A 20,000-nucleotide genomic window follows, 5' to 3' on the forward strand; every position below is an offset into this window, starting at 1 on the left:
CACCCAAATCTACATCAGTACACAATCCCCCCACAGCCCATCCCACAGTCACATCGAATCCTGCATTACCGAACTCCAAACCTGGATGACTCAAAACTTTCTCAAATTGAACAGTGACAAGACGGAACTTCTCATTATTGGCACCAAAACCACCCTCACCAGATCCGGACCCATCACACTCACCATCAATGACTCCACCATCACCCCCTCCCCCCTAGTCCGAAACCTTGGTGTCCTCCTTGACCCCACCCTCTCATTTGACCCCCACGTCCGCTCCATTGTAAAAATATCATATTTTCACCTCTGCAACATTGCTAAAATCCGTCACTGCCTCTCCCCCCCTGCTGCTGAATCCCTCATACACGCCTTCATCTCCTCCCGCCTGGACTACTGCAACTCCCTCCTCACTGGCATCACCTCCCGCTCTCTCCATAAACTGCAAATGGTCCAAAACTCAGCCGCCCGCCTCCTCACTAACACCCGGTCCCATGAACACATCACTGCTGTCCTCCACTCTCTCCACTGGCTCCCAATCAAACACAGCATAAACTTTAAAACACTACTCCTCACCTTCAAAGCCCTCCACAGCCTGGCCCCCCCCTACCTGACTGATCTCCTTCTTCCCTACCGCCCCACCCGTTCCCTCCGGTCCTCCTCCACTGCCTCCCTCACTGTCCCGACATCCAAACTCAAAAACTTTGGTGATCGGGCCTTCTCTCGCACTGCACCCCGACTCTGGAACTCCCTCCCTCAGTCCATCAGAGACTCCCCTACACTCTCCACCTTCAAAGCTCGCCTCAAAACCCACCTGTTCTCCCTTGCCTTCAACCCCCCCCACCCATAACCCCCCCCCCTCCAACCTGATTGATGTCAGTCTCCTGTCTTTTTGTGCTATCATGCTGTCTTCCCTGTTCCCCCCATGGTCTCATGTTCCTTTTGTTTTTGTTTCTTTGTTGTTTCTTTGTTTTTGTTTCTTTGTTTTTGTTTCTTTGTTTTTACTTTGCTCCCGACTATTGTCAGCGACTTCGGGTCATTGAGAAGCGCTATATAAATTAAATGAATTATTATTATTAATAATAATAATCTGTATTTATATAGCACCTTTCATACATAGAATGCAACAGAGCAAGAAAAAATTAAAACACAAAATTTGACAATAAATAAAGCAAAAAAAAAGTAAAGAAAAGAAAGGCAGGAGTTTAAAACCCCCACATTTTTTTAAAAATTGCAAAACATGATTAAGAAAATAGCTAAAAAGCATAAATGACAACAGAGATTTTTAAATCAGCTAAAAGCAAGAGTATAAAAATAGGTCCTGAGCTGTGCTTTAAAGCTATCCACAGAGGCTGCCTGTTCTATATGTAGTGGGGGATTATTCCAAGTAGTTGTTGTCGTAGTAGAGTAGTAGTAGTAGTTGTTGTTGTTGTCGTCGTCGTAGTAGAGTAGTAGTAGTAGTAGTAGTAGTAGTAGTAGTAGTAGTTGTTGTTGTTGTTGTTGTTGTTGTTGTTGTTGTTGTTGTTGTTGTTGTCGTAGTAGAGTAGTAGTAGTAGTAGTAGTTGTTGTTGTTGTCATAGTAAAGTAGTAGTAGTAGTAGTAGTAGTTGTTGTTGTTGTTGTTGTTGTTGTCGTAGTAAAGTAGTAGTAGTAGTAGTAGTAGTAGTAGTAGTTGTTGTTGTTGTCATAGTAAAGTAGTAGTAGTAGTAGTGTTAACATTGCATGTGTTGTGGTTCACCAGGGGCGGTGGCGACGGACTTTGATGGAGACGGCCGACTGGACCTGTTGGTGTCTCACGGCGAGAGTGCAGCACAGCCTCTCTCTGTCTACAGAGTCAACCAGGTATGTGTGTGTGTGTGTGTGTGTGTGTGTGCACATGCGCGTGTGTGTGTGCGCGACAGTTTAGCTGAAACCGACGATCTCAGGGCAGTTTTATCATCATATCAACAAAACTGCCCTGAAATTGTCAGTCTCAGCTAAACTTTATTTGTATTGCCATTTATTGCAAGATTAGACAACAACAACATGTTTTGTTTAAAAAAGTAATAATAAAAAATATATATATATTTTCAATACTATTAAAATAATAATAATTATAATTAATTAAATAATCAACTTTTCCATCACACATTTTCTTCAAATTGTGTTCAGAATATTGTGGTAACATTGAATCGTGAACTCACTAGGGGGGTAACGGTACACAAAAACCACGGTACGGTACGTAGGACCTCGGTTTTGAAGTCAAGGTTCGGTACGGGTTTTCGGTACAGTGGGGTAAAGTTTGGCTTTCCATGTTCCACTCAGGGGTGATGTAGTGTGCAGTAACTAATTTTACTTGTAGGGCTGTCAACGAATATTCTATATTGAAATTAATAATCAACTTAATAAAAAAAATATTATATTATATTGTAAAAAACAGCCCCCGGTGGGCGATCGTTAGTGGTTAACATACCGTTGTATTCGTTCGGTACACAGCCGTACTGAACCTATAAGGTCCAGTACTGAAACGGTTCGGTACGGGATACGTGAGCGATGTCTAAAACCTTAGTCTGCGTCAGTCATTGAATCTATGGTCTAATCTTCTCCTCTCTCCTTTCTGTTCTCCCTCTTGTCTCTCAGGGCGCCAACAACTCCTGGCTGCGTGTGATTCCTCGTACCCAGTTCGGGGCCTTTGCCAGAGGGGCTAAGGTGGTGGTGTACACCAAGAGGAGCGGCCCCCACACACGCATCATCGACGGAGGCTCAGGATACCTGTGTGAGATGGAGCCTGTCGCTCACTTTGGCCTTGGTACGTCTGCTTATAACTCATAACTATGTAGTTAGGGATGGGTATCTCTATTTGTCAATGTGTGTGTGTGTGTGTGTGTGTGTGTGTGTGTGTGTGTGTGTGTGTGTGTGTGTGTGTGTGTGTGTGTGTGTGTGTGTGTGTGTGTGTGTGTGTGTGTGTGTGTGTGTGTGTGTGTGTGTGTGTGTGTGTGTGTGTGTGTGTGTGTGTGTGTGTGTGTGTGTGTGTGTGTGTGTGTGTGTGTGTGTAAATCTGGAGCTTGGTGGTGGGTAGATAGACACTGTAGTCAGACAGACAGACAGACAGACAGACAGACAGACAGACAGACAGACAGACAGACAGACAGACAGACAGACAGACAGACAGACAGACAGACAGACAGACAGACAGACAGACAGACAGACAGACAGACAGACAGACAGACAGACAGACAGGCTGCCAATGCAGAGAGTAACAGGGTCACACTTCATCAAAGAGGAGGTGTCATCGAAGAGGAGGTGTCATCAAAGAGGAGGTGTCATCAAAGAGGAGGTGTCATCGAAGAGGAGGTGTTGTTGAAGAGGAGGTGTCATCAAAGAGGAGGTGTCATAGAAGAGGAGGTGTCATCAAAGAGGACGTGTCATCAAAGAGGAGGTGTCATCAAAGAGGAGGTGTCATCGAAGAGGAGGTGTCATCGAAGAGGAGGTGTCATCGAAGAGGAGGTGTCATCAAAGAGGAGGTGTCATCAAAGAGGAGGTGTCATCAAAGAGGAGGTGTCATCAAAGAGGAGGTGTCGTCAAAGAGGAGGTGTCATCGAAGAGGAGGTGTCGTCAAAGAGGAGGTGTCATCGAAGAGGAGGTGTCATCGAAGAGGAGGTGTCATCGAAGAGGAGGTGTCATCGAAGAGGAGGTGTCATCAAAGAGGAGGTGTCATCAAAGAGGACGTGTTGTTGAAGAGGAGGTGTCATCGAAGAGGAGGTGTCATCAAAGAGGAGGTGTTGTTGAAGAGGAGGTGTCATCGAAGAGGAGGTGTCATAGAAGAGGAGGTGTCATCAAAGAGGAGGTGTTGTTGAAGAGGAGGTGTCATCGAAGAGGAGGTGTCATAGAAGAGGAGGTGTCATCAAAGAGGAGGTGTCGTCAAAGAGGACGTGGCATCAATGTCTCCAGAACCAGGAGGGAGAGAGAGTGCCCAGCCTCTGTGCTCTAGACTGGTCTGGTTTCCAGAACCAGGATGGAGAAGAGTGCCCAGCCTCTGTGCTCCAGCAGCTAGCAGCACTTGGGTTCCCGGCCAACACCAGTGCCACGACAGCAGACCCTGGCTCCAGCCTCAGTGCCCCCAGCAGCTACAGCTATAGCCTCCCCAGCCACCTCTGGGGGCCCTGCCCAGCGCCAGCCCCACAATGGTGGACTCCATGCCTGGTAACCGGCACCTCAGCCCTAGTAGCCCTGGTCATATCCCTGGCCTCAGCCTCTGTGGCCTGCAGCCCTGGTCATATCCCTGGCCTCAGGCTCTGTGGCCTGCAGCCCTGGTCATATCCCTGGCCTCAGCCTCTGTGGCCTGCAGCCCTGGTCATATCCCTGGCCTCAGCCTCTGTGGCCTGCAGCCCTGGTCATATCCCTGGCCTCAGCCTCTGTGGCCTGCAGCCCTGGTCATATCCCTGGCCTCAGCCTCTGTGGCCTGCAGCCCTGGTCATATCCCTGGCCTCAGGCTCTGTGGCCTGCAGCCCTGGTCATATCCCTGGCCTCAGCCTCTGTGGCCTGCAGCCCTGGTCATATCCCTGGCCTCAGCCTCTGTGGCCTGCAGCCCTGGTCATATCCCTGGCCTCAGGCTCTGTGGCCTGCAGCCCTGGTCATATCCCTGGCCTCAGCCTCTGTGGCCTGCAGCCCTGGTCATATCCCTGGCCTCAGCCTCTGTGGCCTGCAGCCCTGGTCATATCCCTGGCCTCAGCCTCTGTGGCCTGCAGCCCTGGTCATATCCCTGGCCTCAGCCTCTGTGGCCTGCAGCCCTGGTCATATCCCTGGCCTCAGCCTCTGTGGCCTGCAGCCCTGGTCATATCCCTGGCCTCAGCCTCTGTGGCCTGCAGCCCTGGTCATATCCCTGGCCTCAGCCTCTGTGGCCTGCAGCCCTGGTCATATCCCTGGCCTCAGCCTCTGTGGCCTGCAGCCCTGGTCATATCCCTGGCCTCAGGCTCTGTGGCCTGCAGCCCTGGTCATATCCCTGGCCTCAGCCTCTGTGGCCTGCAGCCCTGGTCATATCCCTGGCCTCAGCCTCTGTGGCCTGCAGCCCTGGTCATATCCCTGGCCTCAGCCTCTGTGGCCTGCAGCCCTGGTCATACCCTGGCTTCAGCCTCTGTGGCCTGCAGCCCTGGTCATATCCCTGGCCTCAGGCTCTGTGGCCTGCAGCCCTGGTCATATCCCTGGCCTCAGCCTCTGTGGCCTGCAGCCCTGGTCATATCCCTGGCCTCAGCCTCTGTGGCCTGCAGCCCTGGTCATATCCCTGGCCTCAGCCTCTGTGGCCTGCAGCCCTGGTCATATCCCTGGCCTCAGCCTCTGTGGCCTGCAGCCCTGGTCATATCCCTGGCCTCAGCCTCTGTGGCCTGCAGCCCTGGTCATATCCCTGGCCTCAGCCTCTGTGGCCTGCAGCCCTGGTCATATCCCTGGCCTCAGCCTCTGTGGCCTGCAGCCCTGGTCATATCCCTGGCCTCAGCCTCTGTGGCCTGCAGCCCTGGTCATATCCCTGGCCTCAGCCTCTGTGGCCTGCAGCCCTGGTCATATCCCTGGCCTCAGCCTCTGTGGCCTGCAGCCCTGGTCATACCCTGGCTTCAGCCTCTGTGGCCTGCAGCCCTGGTCATATCCCTGGCCTCAGGCTCTGTGGCCTGCAGCCCTGGTCATATCCCTGGCCTTAGCCTCTGTGGCCTGCAGCCCTGGTCATATCCCTGGCCTCAGCCTCTGTGGCCTGCAGCCCTGGTCATATCCCTGGCCTCAGCCTCTGTGGCCTGCAGCCCTGGTCATATCCCTGGCCTCAGCCTCTGTGGCCTGCAGCCCTGGTCATATCCCTGGCCTCAGCCTCTGTGGCCTGCAGCCCTGGTCATATCCCTGGCCTCAGCCTCTGTGGCCTGCAGCCCTGGTCAGAGTGCCCAGCCTCTGTGCTCCAGCAGCTAGCAGCACTTGGGTTCCCGGCCAACACCAGTGCCACGACAGCAGACCCTGGCTCCAGCCTCAGTGCCCCCAGCAGCTACAGCTATAGCCTCCCCAGCCACCTCTGGGGGCCCTGCCCAGCGCCAGCCCCACAATGGTGGACTCCATGCCTGGTAACCGGCACCTCAGCCCTAGTAGCCCTGGTCATATCCCTGGCCTCAGCCTCTGTGGCCTGCAGCCCTGGTCATATCCCTGGCCTCAGGCTCTGTGGCCTGCAGCCCTGGTCATATCCCTGGCCTCAGCCTCTGTGGCCTGCAGCCCTGGTCATATCCCTGGCCTCAGCCTCTGTGGCCTGCAGCCCTGGTCATATCCCTGGCCTCAGCCTCTGTGGCCTGCAGCCCTGGTCATATCCCTGGCCTCAGCCTCTGTGGCCTGCAGCCCTGGTCATATCCCTGGCCTCAGCCTCTGTGGCCTGCAGCCCTGGTCATATCCCTGGCCTCAGCCTCTGTGGCCTGCAGCCCTGGTCATATCCCTGGCCTCAGCCTCTGTGGCCTTTAGCCCAGCCCTAGTCCTGTTCCTGGCCCTTGCGCTCTGCACCCTCACCCTTGCCCGCACTGTTCCTACTATGGCCTGTTGCCCAGCCCCTGTTTTGTACCCTGCATTAGCCCCCAAAGTCCCTGCTCCCAGGTACTCCTGCCCCAAATACCCTGCCTCTAAACCCTGCTCCGGTCCCAGAGACTTCGCCCCCCCACCCCGGATGGTGGCCTGACTATGGGGAGTCGGGATGGGGTGGCGAAGAAGCGGGGACGAGGGAGTAGGCTTGGGCCAAGGCGAGCCACAGGTGATGGGGTATGTGGGAGAGAGAGCCAAGTGTCTCATCAATTGGCAGTCAGTGAGAGTAACGTGTATAGGTGTCCCAGGTGTGCTCTATTGTTTAATTCCCCTCCAAAAAAAGGTTTCTTACAGGTCCATTTTGTTCTCGAACTGGTCGGGAGTTCCACGTTTGAAAGTGTGTGTGTGTGTGTGTGTGTGTGTGTGTGTGTGTGTGTGTGTGTGTGTGTGTGTGTGTGTGTGTGTGTGTGTGTGTGTGTGTGTGTGTGTGTGTGTGTGTGTGTAAATCTGGAGCTTGGTGGTGGGTAGATAGACACTGTAGTCAGACAGACAGACAGACAGACAGACAGACAGACAGACAGACAGACAGACAGACAGACAGACAGACAGACAGACAGACAGACAGACAGACAGACAGACAGACAGACAGACAGACAGACAGACAGACAGACAGACAGACAGACAGACAGACAGACAGACAGACAGACAGACAGGCTGCCAATGCAGAGAGTAACAGGGTCACACTTCATCAAAGAGGAGGTGTCATCGAAGAGGAGGTGTCATCAAAGAGGAGGTGTCATCAAAGAGGAGGTGTCATCGAAGAGGAGGTGTTGTTGAAGAGGAGGTGTCATCAAAGAGGAGGTGTCATAGAAGAGGAGGTGTCATCAAAGAGGACGTGTCATCAAAGAGGAGGTGTCATCAAAGAGGAGGTGTCATCGAAGAGGAGGTGTCATCGAAGAGGAGGTGTCATCGAAGAGGAGGTGTCATCAAAGAGGAGGTGTCATCAAAGAGGAGGTGTCATCAAAGAGGAGGTGTCATCAAAGAGGAGGTGTCGTCAAAGAGGAGGTGTCATCGAAGAGGAGGTGTCGTCAAAGAGGAGGTGTCATCGAAGAGGAGGTGTCATCGAAGAGGAGGTGTCATCGAAGAGGAGGTGTCATCGAAGAGGAGGTGTCATCAAAGAGGAGGTGTCATCAAAGAGGACGTGTTGTTGAAGAGGAGGTGTCATCGAAGAGGAGGTGTCATCAAAGAGGAGGTGTTGTTGAAGAGGAGGTGTCATCGAAGAGGAGGTGTCATAGAAGAGGAGGTGTCATCAAAGAGGAGGTGTTGTTGAAGAGGAGGTGTCATCGAAGAGGAGGTGTCATAGAAGAGGAGGTGTCATCAAAGAGGAGGTGTCGTCAAAGAGGACGTGGCATCAATGTCTCCAGAACCAGGAGGGAGAGAGAGTGCCCAGCCTCTGTGCTCTAGACTGGTCTGGTTTCCAGAACCAGGATGGAGAAGAGTGCCCAGCCTCTGTGCTCCAGCAGCTAGCAGCACTTGGGTTCCCGGCCAACACCAGTGCCACGACAGCAGACCCTGGCTCCAGCCTCAGTGCCCCCAGCAGCTACAGCTATAGCCTCCCCAGCCACCTCTGGGGGCCCTGCCCAGCGCCAGCCCCACAATGGTGGACTCCATGCCTGGTAACCGGCACCTCAGCCCTAGTAGCCCTGGTCATATCCCTGGCCTCAGCCTCTGTGGCCTGCAGCCCTGGTCATATCCCTGGCCTCAGGCTCTGTGGCCTGCAGCCCTGGTCATATCCCTGGCCTCAGCCTCTGTGGCCTGCAGCCCTGGTCATATCCCTGGCCTCAGCCTCTGTGGCCTGCAGCCCTGGTCATATCCCTGGCCTCAGCCTCTGTGGCCTGCAGCCCTGGTCATATCCCTGGCCTCAGCCTCTGTGGCCTGCAGCCCTGGTCATATCCCTGGCCTCAGCCTCTGTGGCCTGCAGCCCTGGTCATATCCCTGGCCTCAGCCTCTGTGGCCTGCAGCCCTGGTCATATCCCTGGCCTCAGCCTCTGTGGCCTGCAGCCCTGGTCATATCCCTGGCCTCAGGCTCTGTGGCCTGCAGCCCTGGTCATATCCCTGGCCTCAGCCTCTGTGGCCTGCAGCCCTGGTCATATCCCTGGCCTCAGCCTCTGTGGCCTGCAGCCCTGGTCATATCCCTGGCCTCAGCCTCTGTGGCCTGCAGCCCTGGTCATATCCCTGGCCTCAGCCTCTGTGGCCTGCAGCCCTGGTCATATCCCTGGCCTCAGCCTCTGTGGCCTGCAGCCCTGGTCATATCCCTGGCCTCAGCCTCTGTGGCCTGCAGCCCTGGTCATATCCCTGGCCTCAGCCTCTGTGGCCTGCAGCCCTGGTCATATCCCTGGCCTCAGCCTCTGTGGCCTGCAGCCCTGGTCATATCCCTGGCCTCAGGCTCTGTGGCCTGCAGCCCTGGTCATATCCCTGGCCTCAGCCTCTGTGGCCTGCAGCCCTGGTCATATCCCTGGCCTCAGCCTCTGTGGCCTGCAGCCCTGGTCATATCCCTGGCCTCAGCCTCTGTGGCCTGCAGCCCTGGTCATACCCTGGCTTCAGCCTCTGTGGCCTGCAGCCCTGGTCATATCCCTGGCCTCAGGCTCTGTGGCCTGCAGCCCTGGTCATATCCCTGGCCTCAGCCTCTGTGGCCTGCAGCCCTGGTCATATCCCTGGCCTCAGCCTCTGTGGCCTGCAGCCCTGGTCATATCCCTGGCCTCAGCCTCTGTGGCCTGCAGCCCTGGTCATATCCCTGGCCTCAGCCTCTGTGGCCTGCAGCCCTGGTCATATCCCTGGCCTCAGCCTCTGTGGCCTGCAGCCCTGGTCATATCCCTGGCCTCAGCCTCTGTGGCCTGCAGCCCTGGTCATATCCCTGGCCTCAGCCTCTGTGGCCTGCAGCCCTGGTCATATCCCTGGCCTCAGCCTCTGTGGCCTGCAGCCCTGGTCATATCCCTGGCCTCAGCCTCTGTGGCCTGCAGCCCTGGTCATATCCCTGGCCTCAGCCTCTGTGGCCTGCAGCCCTGGTCATACCCTGGCTTCAGCCTCTGTGGCCTGCAGCCCTGGTCATATCCCTGGCCTCAGGCTCTGTGGCCTGCAGCCCTGGTCATATCCCTGGCCTTAGCCTCTGTGGCCTGCAGCCCTGGTCATATCCCTGGCCTCAGCCTCTGTGGCCTGCAGCCCTGGTCATATCCCTGGCCTCAGCCTCTGTGGCCTGCAGCCCTGGTCATATCCCTGGCCTCAGCCTCTGTGGCCTGCAGCCCTGGTCATATCCCTGGCCTCAGCCTCTGTGGCCTGCAGCCCTGGTCATATCCCTGGCCTCAGCCTCTGTGGCCTGCAGCCCTGGTCATATCCCTGGCCTCAGCCTCTGTGGCCTGCAGCCCTGGTCATATCCCTGGCCTCAGCCTCTGTGGCCTGCAGCCCTGGTCATACCCTGGCTTCAGCCTCTGTGGCCTGCAGCCCTGGTCATATCCCTGGCCTCAGCCTCTGTGGCCTGCAGCCCTGGTCATATCCCTGGCCTCAGGCTCTGTGGCCTGCAGCCCTGGTCATATCCCTGGCCTCAGCCTCTGTGGCCTGCAGCCCTGGTCATATCCCTGGCCTCAGCCTCTGTGGCCTGCAGCCCTGGTCATATCCCTGGCCTCAGCCTCTGTGGCCTTTAGCCCAGCCCTAGTCCTGTTCCTGGCCCTTGCGCTCTGCACCCTCACCCTTGCCCGCACTGTTCCTACTATGGCCTGTTGCCCAGCCCCTGTTTTGTACCCTGCATTAGCCCCCAAAGTCCCTGCTCCCAGGTACTCCTGCCCCAAATACCCTGCCTCTAAACCCTGCTCCGGTCCCAGAGACTTCGCCCCCCCACCCCGGATGGTGGCCTGACTATGGGGAGTCGGGATGGGGTGGCGAAGAAGCGGGGACGAGGGAGTAGGCTTGGGCCAAGGCGAGCCACAGGTGATGGGGTATGTGGGAGAGAGAGCCAAGTGTCTCATCAATTGGCAGTCAGTGAGAGTAACGTGTATAGGTGTCCCAGGTGTGCTCTATTGTTTAATTCCCCTCCAAAAAAAGGTTTCTTACAGGTCCATTTTGTTCTCGAACTGGTCGGGAGTTCCACGTTTGAAAGTAATTTCTGTTTGTGTTAATAAAGACCTTGTCGGTCATCTTGGCACGGTATAACAACAAGAAGGAGTGCTGGGAAGCTGCATGTGGAAAGCATCGCTTTAATACCCCGCGCCTGATTGGAGGCCCACGGGAGAGGAGCGAGTCGGCTGAGTGGGAGGCGGGCGGAGGTGGAGGAAGGAGAGGGGTGGAGGAAGGAGAGGGGTGGAGGGGCTGTGGAGCGCTGAGGGGAGAGATGGGGACAGGTGGCGCAGCAGCTGGAAGGAACCAGGCTTCCCCGTGTGAGGAACCAGTTCCCTGGCTCAGAGCCCCCACCCCCCCCCCCCCCCCCCCACCCCCCCCAGGAACACTCAGCTGTGGGCAATTCCAACTGGAGCACAGGGCCAGCCCCCCACTCCGTGGTCCCTGGTCTCTGTTCCCTGGCTCCGAATCCTGCGGTCCTGCTCTGTGTCAGTGAGGCGCCCCCCCCCCCCCCCCCCGCCTGAGAGCAGCACACGTAGAGCCAGACATTCTATTGCAACAGCTGATTTCTCTTAGTATTATCAGGGACAAATTGTCTCTCACCAGGAGAGATAGTTTGAACTCCAAGCTTGAAGAGGGGGTCTGGTGCTGTAGATACACCAGATAGATATTATAACCAGGAGAGACAGACCTTCAGGCTTGCAGAAGGCTTCAGAGTTCTGGCAGAGATACACCAGAGAACCAGGAGACACACGGACCTCCAAGATTGCCGAAGGCTTTGTATTTCTGGCAGAGATACACCAGAGAACCAGGAGACAACAGACCTCCAAGATTGCCGAAGGCTTTGTATTTCTGGCAGAGATACACCAGAGAACCAGGAGAGACACAGACCTCCAAGCTTGTGTAGCAGGGTGGATTATCCCTGCTTCGTGGGAACGGTTGCTGGCAGTCACGAGGTAGCTGGACACAGTAGAACTCTGTCTGACTGCACCCTCGTCTTTGGGCCTGGGGCGTCGACTGGAGGCTGGTAGTGTGAGTGGATGGGGCCCGGGATTTACCAACCTGGTCTGGTACTCTGGTCTTCCTTCCCTGTAGCAGGGCGGTCAGCAGTACTCCCCAACACGCTCCCACTCCCCCCAGTTGCTCCTTAAACCCTCCCACACCTCGTGACTGAATTGTAATTAAATACTCTGAGTTCCCCCCGCAAGCAGTACCCTCCCTCAATGACCCTAGAAACCTTACAATGAAGAGGGAAAGGTGGAATAGGAAAGGGTTAATTATATTAACGTTACCCACACCGGAAGAGTTAATACTGGGCACAGGAATGGACACGCACACAGAACCCCATTGAAGTCTTTATATTAATTGTACTGTTCAGTTACAATTATTTAATAGGAGTGGTCGAATGGACTGAAGTCCTACTATAGCTCCTGTGTGTAACTCAATACCTCATAAACACGTATATTATACACCCACCTCTGGGTTAATATCAGGGATAATATACTTCACTGTGTTTGACTCATCACCCACGTCTGGGTCTTCACCCTGTATAATACCTCAAAAGGCTTTAATTATACGGCCAGAATAATACCTCAAAAGGCTTTAATTATAATGCACCAGGTCTGTAACTTCCCCACCGGGAAAGGGTTAATTGGATGGGAAAATATTATTAAACACACATGTTATCACACTTAAAGGAAAGGAAAGAAAACAAAAGTGTGGGCCCACTAATACCTTGCAAAAGCCCTATTCTAATGCCGGCATATATTGTTTGGGGTTCCCCTTATGAACTATAGTTAGCAACGTTAACTTCGCCCGCGGGCAGCACCACACTGTATACGGTGTAAGGCTCCGGAGCATAGACGCTCGTTTATACTCATCCAAAATGGCCGCCTCGCCGCGCCACTGTTGTCCGGAAGGCAAGATGGCGTCGAGCACTCTCGGCGAGGACACTAGCAGGCGGAGCTGGGCAGAGAGGCAGTGCTGGCTGAGAGCGTGTGCTGGGCGATGACGACCTCTGCTGGACGGGACGACTCCCGTGCTGGCTGCTCACAGCCGGTGCAGAGCTGATGCAGAACGCCGGTGAAGACAGCTGCTGACGGCCGGAGCAGACTGTTTGTAGGTCCACGCACGTATCTGGGCTCGCACTCTATACCGGCACAGTAACTGCTATAACCCGACTACTATGGACTCAGATATGTTATTAGCCGCACGCTACTTATACCGCACACAGTAACTAATATAACCCGATACTGTTAGTGTTATCGCTGGTACTTCTAGGGTATCACTTCAACTAGAAAGTACGTCCTATCACCCGTCGCTATCCCACGGGGCTCTCCAGCTTCACTTCTTCAACGGGGCTATTCCAAAGCACACGCCCGTTGTGGCTGCGACCGTTCACGGTCAAGTCCAAAGCCGAAGAGAACATCTCTCTCCTTCCGCTCCCATATATCTCCTTCCATCTCTCCCCGACACTCTCTGCCTGCCACCGCCCCCTGCTGGTCGCCCACTAGCTCCACAGGGAAAAGGACTGCAGAACAGAATCCAGTAATAGAAGAAGAAGACGCTTGTGTCATTGTTCGTGCGAATATCAATGAAACTAATTAGATTGTCTTGGTTCAGAAAGAGGAGATAAAAAGGCAAGTCAGCAGTTCTGAATAATAAACAATATTTTCAGGCTGCTACATTTGCAGAAGGCTTTTCATACCTCTGATATACCAGAATATACACAGACCCAACCAGCGGCTAACAGCACGTCACACGGCTGCTGAACAGGTGAAATGTCCTTTGGCTAAGCGGAGGAGACACACCTGCTCCGTTATAGGGCTGTCTGGCACGGTAGTCCGAGATTTGTTTACATTAGAAATGTCACTTTAATTAAGGACCGAGAGAGAGAGAGAGAGAGAGAGAGAGAGAGAGAGAGAGAGAGAGAGAGAGAGAGAGAGAGAGAGAGAGAGAGAGAGAGAGAGAGAGAGAGAGAGAGAGAAGGAGGGGGCTTCTTTATGCCTGATTAAAATGCTTAATGGATGGAGAAGAGCCATGCTCGTGTGTGTGTGTGTGTGTGTGTGTGTGTGTGTGTGTGTGTGTGTGTGTGTGTGTGTGTGTGTACTTGTGCGTGTCAGAGAGAGAGAGAGAATCAGAGGCAGAAAGATAAAGAGAGACCCATTGAGCTTTGGATATAAGGACCACTACAGTAGGCTGGGAAATTAGCCAGATGCTGGTTCCTTGGCTGTGACTGGGGTGGTCTCCTCTGCCAGACACTGTGGGAGATCGTTTAGGCTTTGTGACAGGTACAAAAACGGTGAAAGAGTCTTGGGGGGAATTGATTGTTTGCCAAGCAATTGACGTGGTAAGGATTTGCAGAAATATTGCAAAACACTGAATTTTGTAATCGAGCAGCCGTTGTGACCGATGGTTTGAATATGCTGTATTTTAATATTATGCACTATTATGCACTTTGCTACTAAGGAATCTAAGGAACACACCTTGCCCTTGGCTACAAGTAATGTACCTACTATGCTAATTATGTCTATACTACTATGCACTCAAGATTTTAGCACTCAAGTTCGTTTGACGGACAATCTTACTTGCCCTTAGCTGCCAGAGTTGTATACCCTTCCTGCTGACTTTGGATAAAAGCATCAGCTAAATGACTAGGACATGTAAATGTAGGACGCCAAATATTGATATCAGTGTAAATTTCACATGCTTCCTAGACGTATGAATCTTCTGTGCTTTGAGCAGGTAAGGATGTGGCCACCAGCCTGGAGGTGTACTGGCCAAGTGGTCGGTCAATGGCCAGACCTCTGGAGCCCTCAGAGATCAACTCAGTCCTGGAGATCCCCTACCCCAGAGATGAGGAGGAGGCCACGCCGACGGTCAGGATAGAGGTACTGTACCCCACTTTATGTTCATGTCTTCTCACGGTCAATGGACCTATCTCAGGCCCCGCCCTCTCTTCTTGATCCTCCAATCACATCTGTTGCAAACAAAGTTTGTCTGACGGAGGATCAAGAAAAGAGGGCGGGACTTGATATCAATTCTCAAAGTAAGGCTACCATTTCAACAACACTGTAAAAATCACTGTAAAAAAAAAACTTGTAAACAGCATTGTTATTTATTTACGTATTTACGTACTGCTGTTTTTTCAAACTTAGATTAGCAATTGGATGGATTAACATTGTGTGTTTTTTTCCCCCTACGTTGACCTTACATACTTCTTATCTTTTGCAGTGTGGCCATGGGTTTGAAATTAACGAGAATGGCCGGTGCACAGGTACGTTGATGAGACTATATTTGACCTCGGACCCTCCTTCATGTCTGTCAACCTCTTTATCCCCCTCCCCCCATGTGTGTTGGACACCTCCTCCTAACCCCCCCAAGTCTTTCCTGCCTCCCTCCTCTTCTACATCTCTCCCTTTCATCTCCTTCACCTCCCCCATCCCCCCTTTCCCTCCATTCCCGTTTACCTACTGTACCCGTACCTTATCTCCATATCTCAGAGCAAGGCTATGCAGGCTCCAGTGTGCCTCCCGCCGGCTCTAAAGCGGCCCATTAAATAGGAACAAAGAGGGGGCCTCCTGGACGAAAGTGGTTATTTATAAAGTAGACTTAACCTTGATGATGTGTCAGGGGCTCTTGTTTCCTGTCTCACAATGAATTCCTTCTGGATCACAATGAATTAAGAGAAACGTGATATTCTCTGCACGTCTCTGCACTAGCTAACAGCTTCTTCCCCGCTGTAGAAAAAGCCTCGTGCACACAGAGCTAAACTTCAACCCCTCCCGGATGCAAACTGACAGCCTGTTGCCTTGGTAGCGCAGGTGTAAGTTAGCGAGGTCACCTGCCTTCCGTTGCGCGTGGGCTTTTTTGGGACAGCTGTTAGAGCACAGAGAACAGCTTTTTCCTGTGTTTCATTGTGATCACATCACCAGGGGAACATTGTGGAATGAGAGACAAAGTCAACCAAAGGGTCTCCATAAACAACCATTTATGTCACGCTACTCCATTGGCCATATTCACACAGTGGCCATTTTGCTCGTCGTATGTCACGCTGCTCAGGATGGGTTTCCCAGGAATTCCGGATCCGAGCTAAATGGCCACCGTGTGAATATGGTCAATACCTATATGTCCACCTCTCTCTATTGATTTCTCCTTGTGAATTTGTCCTTGCCGTCATTTCCCTCCTCCCTCTACCTCCTCGTCCCTGCCCCCGCACCCCCCCCCCCACCCTCCTTCTCCATCGCCCCCCCCCCCCCCCATCCCAGATAAAGACGAGTGCACCCAGTTCCCCTCTGTTTGCCCCATCGACCGCCCCGTCTGCACCAACACCTACGGCAGCCATAAGTGTCGCGCCAACAAGAGGTGCAACCAGGGCTTCGAGCCCAACGACGACGGCTCGGCCTGTGTGGGTGAGTGAGTAGGACCCCGGCCCGGGTTAGACTTAGCGGGCTTATCGAGCTCAGGGGAACAAAGACAACGGCTGGAGAGCGAGTTGCCTTAAGCTGTATTAAGATGCCTTTAATGCATGTGTGGTTCTTAAACCGAGGCTTAGAGAGGGATGACCGTGGCTCCTCTCTGTACCCCCCCTGCCTGCACTTCCTAACATCCATAACCCCCCCCCCCTGTCTGTGCCTCTCTCTGCAGCCCAGGTGGCTTACTTTGGGGGGACGAGATCCTCGGGGGTCCGACGGTGGACCGGCCTCTCTCTCTGGCCTCTGTCTCTCTCTGCGCTGCCTCTCCTCTCTGCCATCTACCTCCAGACCGGACCTCTGTAGCCGCCGCCCGCCGCTGTCCTCTCCGCTAACGGAACCTTCCCACCTCTCCTCTCCTCCTCCTCCTCCGCCGCCGTCCTCCATCGTTCGCCACTCCGAGGGTGACGGGGATTTGTACAGAAACTCTCGGGAGCAAAACTTTTCACGGAACTATCTCCTTCCTCTTTTTCTTCTTCTTCCTCTTCGTTTTCTTCTTCACCCCAATTAGAAAAATAAACACGGACCCCTCTGTTTCATCACTCGGTCACGGTCCTGTTCCCACCGCCCCCCCCCCCCCCCCCCCCCCCCCAACCCTCCCCACTGCTATGTGTCGTCTCTTGGTTCCCGGCGCCCCTGTAGACTGCAAAAGAAACCCCACGCAGGGAGCATGCCCCCGCTGGGAGCTAAGGGGTTCCGAAGCGACTCCCGTCACGCCCCCCCGTGGAGCCGTCACGTCATCATCGCCTGCCACTCAATCTGAGCAGGACCTGGATCGAGGCCAAGTCATTAGGTGCAGCGGTGGCCGCGCCACGCCGCAGTGTTTTACATACAGTGCGGCACACGGACCTCCGCTGGCCACCGAGAACGTTCATTACAGGCCTCATCTGTGTTTCTAACCACGCTGACATGTTTACCCTCCTCTCTGGTTCTTATTCTGGGCTTGTCTGGATGCTGAGGAACACGGAGTCTCTAAGCTCGGGGGTTGCGTGTGTGCATGTGCGTGTGTGTGCGTGTGCGTGTGTGTGTGTGTGTGTGTCTGTGTGTGTGAGCGAGCCCAACAATGCGATGGACTTGTGGAGCATATGCCAGACCATCTGCCTCAGATGCTACGTTGCGTTCTGTTACCTATGAATAATACAAGAGTAGAGTTCATACCATAAACAAACACACACACACACATGCATGCACGCGCGCACACATACGCACACACACACACACACACACACACACACACACACACACACACACACACACACACACACACACACACACACACACACACACACACACACACGGTTTTATTCATAAAGTAACTGGAAGTGGAAGATGGAATTAGATGCGATATGAGGATTCTAAGAAAGAATGAATGTGCATGAAGAAAGCAATAATCAGAACAGAAAGTTCAGTTCATGAACCGAATTTAAATGATGGCTCTATCATCCAAATCAACATGACCTTACCAGTGTTTTCACAGGGTTGTTCATTTGTCTCCAAACCTCAGATACATCTTGCATGGGTCGTGGTCTGAGAACCACGTACCAATCACTCACATAAAATAAAGTACATTGTGGCGGGAAGATGTACAGTGTAGAAAAGAAAAAGAAAAGAAAAAGAGGTGGAGTTTATTTGATATCGTAGTTTAGTTGATACGATAAGATATTCCTTTATGGATCCCCTTGGGGAACTATGAAGCAGGGTTCCTACTGTCACCTGGAAAAGCCACGGAATATGGAAAACTGTGTTTCCAAGCCTGGAGAAGTTATGGAAAATAACTGGAGAAAAGAAAAAAACATTCCTCCCGGTACCTCATATTGTAAAGCACTCAAACTGTTATCTTTTTTCAAAACAAAATGTCCCGTTCTTGTCTCACTGCTGCATGTTTGTTCAAACTGTTGATGAAACCTGACCAAATCATTTGACGCTAAAGATGACCCCGAAAGGGCAAAACCATTGAGCTCCTCCAACATGTCAACAGCAGCATGTTGAGTGGCAGATAACCCCCCCCCCCCCTGGGACTACCAGGACTCAACCCCGCCCCCCCCCCACCCAGCGCCGTGACCACCGAGCACAGCGGCACGGCACCTATCACTCTCATCCATATTCATCAGTGAGATCACGACAGGAAAGCGCTGGCCAGAGAACCCACGCAGACTTCTGGAGCTGTGGGTGTGTCTGTTTATTGTTATTTGCACTTACAAACATACATTCTGGAATAAAAATAAGTAAAAGAAGAACAGTTCAAATGTGCAGGAAAGGTCAAAAAGCCCAAAGGCTTATAAGCGACCTCCCCTCTTAAACCTATATAGGATAACTACACCGAAAATCCCCCCCCCCCCCCCCCACCACATTATGCACAAACACACATTGTGCATTGTGTGCGTGTGTGTGTGTGCGTGTGTGCGTGTGTGTACGTGCAGATCTCCCTCAGTTCCCTCACTGAGACAAGTGTTAGATATTTCTTCAATCCCTCCACACGCATTCCACCCGACATACAACATCAAACTAGGCCCATGACGCCGTTTCACAAGTTCGCTAGGGAGTTGGAGCCCGACCATGAAGGCCACCTGTATATACCACGACATTAAACACGGCCTCAAACGACTCCGGTTGCTTCACTCAAAGAGACGTTTTTTTTGTGCCAGGAATCGGAGCATGAAATAACCGATGTACGACCCGTGTCGATTGGGGGATACGGTGGAACGCGAATGGCTTCCCCTTGGATTTTTGTTGGATGGATATTGATAATGTCCTCACACTCTCTCTGCTGTGTTCTGTTTGCTAATGATTCTTCTGACAACTCAGAGCTGGGTTTTACAATACGATAGGGTCATATTACAAAAAAATACGAGATTAACAAATGTTTTTATTTGTCTTTATTTTTGTCATATTGTCTTATTGTACTGGCAAATAATTCTGATGGTTTGAAGAAATGTCACTTGTTTCGCTATGATGTAACTTGTTTCAATGGAAAATCACGAGTAATTAATTGTGAAAGCTATTTCCAGATATTTCCACCAAGTAGACGCATGGGAACAAGTTGCATGTCATCATGTCTTGAAGCCAGCAGCGTTAGCCTATCAGTGTAGTAACATCATTTTTTTTTTTTTTTTTTTTACTGAAAATACATATAAATAAACGTAACAAGTGTTAATACTTCAAAAAGACTAACTTCAAATTACTTGTTAAGCTTGTCATATTTTACAGCGCACACGAATCACACAGAGTTTAACATGCATTGGGTCGGACGTTCTGATCAACAGAATGTCGTTGCAGTGACACTGAGATAGCTTGGGTTATGCTACCAAGGGAATTTGGATAACGATATTGGATTGGTTCACATTGTGACGGGATGACATGATTCAAGAGCGTTAATGGAAAATGTTACCTATTTTGAAGGACCATACCGTCGTTATTGAGTTGTTGTTTTTTTCTTTCTTTTTCAATTTACTACATGGTACATCGGCTGCATTCTCCGAGGCCATTTTCCAAAGATTTTCTTGCTGTTTAATTTTTGTTATTTATTTATTTAACCTTTATTTAACCAGGCAGGTCAATTAAGAACAAATTCGTATTTACAATGACGGTCTTAGCGAGAGGACAAAAGGGCCTCTTGAAGGGTAACAGGGAAAGGGGACAAGGCAATACAATTAAATAAAATTAAATAGAAAAGAGACAGACGATACATACTGTACAGTACATCACAGATGTAAGGGCCATAATACAATTACAGGGTATGGAATACATGAAGTAGAACAGACACAGTTAAAAGGCTGGGTGACGGTTGCAGGTGTGTGTAAACAACTCTGTGATAGAGTCCTTAAAAGTAGTGAGGGGGATCAATTTGTCCATTTTCAAAGTATTTTGCATCTCATTCCAACTGCTGGGAGCAGCAAATTGAAAGGAGGATTGACCA

At 52.2% G+C, this 20,000-nt stretch overlaps 1 protein-coding gene across 1 annotated transcript in view; it reads left to right on the forward strand.

Annotated features, from left to right (window-relative positions):
* The window catches only part of crtac1b (cartilage acidic protein 1b), a gene marked incomplete at both ends in the record, with an annotated part of 173,680 nt that overhangs the window by 141,954 nt on the left and 11,726 nt on the right, over window positions 1-20,000 (forward strand). Inside the window, 5 exons of the mRNA XM_084321881.1 lie at window positions 1,735-1,835; window positions 2,613-2,781; window positions 14,358-14,503; window positions 14,847-14,889; window positions 15,881-16,024. Coding sequence (XP_084178007.1) covers window positions 1,735-1,835; window positions 2,613-2,781; window positions 14,358-14,503; window positions 14,847-14,889; window positions 15,881-16,024 — 603 coding nt within the window. The remainder of the gene's footprint in view (window positions 1-1,734; window positions 1,836-2,612; window positions 2,782-14,357; window positions 14,504-14,846; window positions 14,890-15,880; window positions 16,025-20,000) is intronic.

This window comes from Notolepis coatsorum (assembly GCF_963971535.1).
Source record: "Notolepis coatsorum genome assembly, chromosome: 9".
Classification (NCBI taxonomy): Eukaryota; Metazoa; Chordata; class Actinopteri; order Aulopiformes; family Paralepididae; genus Notolepis; species Notolepis coatsorum.